The sequence below is a fragment of the Taudactylus pleione genome, unplaced genomic scaffold, assembly GCF_031769625.1.
Source record: "Taudactylus pleione unplaced genomic scaffold, aTauple2 ptg000109l, whole genome shotgun sequence".
NCBI classification, from domain to species: domain Eukaryota; kingdom Metazoa; phylum Chordata; class Amphibia; order Anura; family Myobatrachidae; genus Taudactylus; species Taudactylus pleione.
Genome location: NW_028284511.1, coordinates 12,941,598 through 12,943,809, shown reverse-complemented (window position 1 = coordinate 12,943,809; position 2,212 = coordinate 12,941,598). Strand labels below are relative to the sequence as shown.

The window sequence follows — 2,212 nt, the reverse complement described above, 5'->3', positions numbered from 1 at the left end:
GGATATTTGCACATTGTAATGACTTATAAAGTTAACATAATTACATATAACAATTCATACTTTGCATGATTAATTTGTTATTAATTTAATCCTCATACAAGATCGCCATCTTGTGGTGATATATCATATTGCTTTTACAACACATTATTTTAAATTATATCAAATTAATACACCATAAGGAAGTATTAAACTTGGTCTATATTTTGCTTTAATGCATGTATATTTAAACTCTCCAATTCTCTTAATATTCTCATAAAAAGCAATTTAAATTAAGAGCTTCATTTAACCCAAAAGGGCTGACAGTGTTAAAAGTAAAGATCCATTTGCTTTCTATCTATAGCAATCTCCTAGCCCTATCTCCCCCTCTAATGGTCCAAGGGACGTGGTCTATCATACGATATCGAAGCATAGCCATTGTATCTTTTGCTTCCACAAAGTGTCTAGCCACCGATATATATATATATATATATATATATAATTGCACATATAAATTGAATGAAACCAGTACTGCACTTAGATTCTGCAGCTGGGGTCTAACATGAAACATTCAGTTTTGTGCCAAACATTCCTACTCACATAAAATCAGGTGAGCAGGTAATTTCTTTGATTTGGATACATTGGGCATGTTTAACATCTAATATATTTAATCACAACACAGTCTTTAAATTATTTGTACCAATCTCCAAGTCGTGCAATAGTCTTTTTTTTAGGAGCTTCTTTTATTGCTCTACATACTCTACAGTAAGAAGTTTGCCAATTAGTGCCTGAAACAGGATGGAGTTTGGACCTCCAATGGAAATATTGCTGGTAAGCTTTATCATCACTGTCTAACTTTAAAATATAGGTAGCCAGTTCCTGGGCTGTGGAGAAGTCATCTACATGAATAAAAGAGTCTTTGGGAATGAAACGTTCATAGTTTTCACGAGAGGGGCCCAATACAATTGGTACCACTCCAAATGTGAAGGCATTACTCCACAGTTTCTCTGTAATGTAGTCTTCATGTATTGAATTTTCAAAGGACAGATAAAATTTGTACTTGGAAAGTGTTTGTACATGTTCACTTCTGGGTAGAGGTTTATGCTGTCTTCCATATACGTCAATGGATAAAAAATTCTTAAGCTGCTGATAATAGCGCACCCTCCTAGAGTTTGGGTTCCAGTTACTGACAGCCCAGGCCACCAGCTTAGTCTTTGTAGGGATAGCGAAGTTCACTTCTTCTTTATTCTCCTCCAACCAGCCAACTGGTGAGAAAATATCAGAGTCAGCCCTGTAGGACATGGTCAGATTGATGAGATTGTCCATAAAGTGTAAGTTTGGGCTATGAGATGGAGACTCCAAGTTATACCATACCCAGTACTGATTTGGTGGTCTTGGCATCTGGGGAAGTTGTTTTTGAGAGTAGCAAACATCCCTGTGATGGATAACAACTGCATCGGCAGAAGAAAACAATGTTCTGTTAGCTGTATAGAAGCATCCACTAATAATAAGGTAGGGTGGACAGTCATTAAGGGGAAATTTATTACCAAATGGCCAAGTCCATACCAGGATGATTCGAGTAGGTTCAACTGGTTCCATGTTAAGGTTTAAATAATTAATTGCATCACTAATTGCTGAGCGACCTACATTGTTATAGAGTGTAAAAAAAATGGCTGCAAGGCACAACTGTGCAATACATATCATAAAAGACTTCTTAATAGACAATGTGCTTCTTAAATACTCCATTTGATTATGTACAAACACTGGTACGGTATGGTAATTTTCTTGGAGAATAGATGTTTCTCACAACTGATGTCACTGTTGGAGAAATAAAGAGAATATAATACATCAAAGTGGCAATGTGATGTAATTGTTTCTGCAGAGAAAATGGGCTTTTATTTTTAACACATATTAATGAATGTTATTAGGTACTTTAAGACACCATGTAAGATATTTGGAGGTAAATTTACTAAGTGTCAGTTTTGTTTTTTTGGATGATTTTCAATCGGGTTTGCAATCCTACCATTTACTGAATGTAAAACCGACAGAAAACCAACCAAATGACTGACTTTTGAACACTTTAGAACAGTGGTCAGGGAAAAGGGGTAAATTACCCCACATGGTCTAAAAATTAAATTCCTGGGGGTAATGGATGGACAGCTTGGCATTCATATGAATCATTCTATAATATAGAATGATTCACATGCATGCCCGGCTGTGCCGCAGGGAGGCTCTA

General features: G+C 36.0%; 1 protein-coding gene across 1 annotated transcript; it reads right to left on the bottom strand.

The window, feature by feature from the left end:
- Positions 1-666: 666 nt before the first annotated feature.
- LOC148525284 (4-galactosyl-N-acetylglucosaminide 3-alpha-L-fucosyltransferase FUT6-like) lies at positions 667-1,722 on the bottom strand. The gene has a single exon (XM_088471075.1). The coding sequence runs from the start codon at positions 1,720-1,722 to the stop codon at positions 667-669; it is 1,056 nt and encodes a 351-aa protein (XP_088327201.1).
- Between the last annotated feature and the right edge of the window lie 490 nt (positions 1,723-2,212).

Coding starts and splice junctions, on each gene's coding strand:
- LOC148525284 (XM_088471075.1), bottom strand. CDS start 1,722: ATGGAGTATTTAAGAAGCACATTGTCTATTAAGAAGTCTTTTATGATA.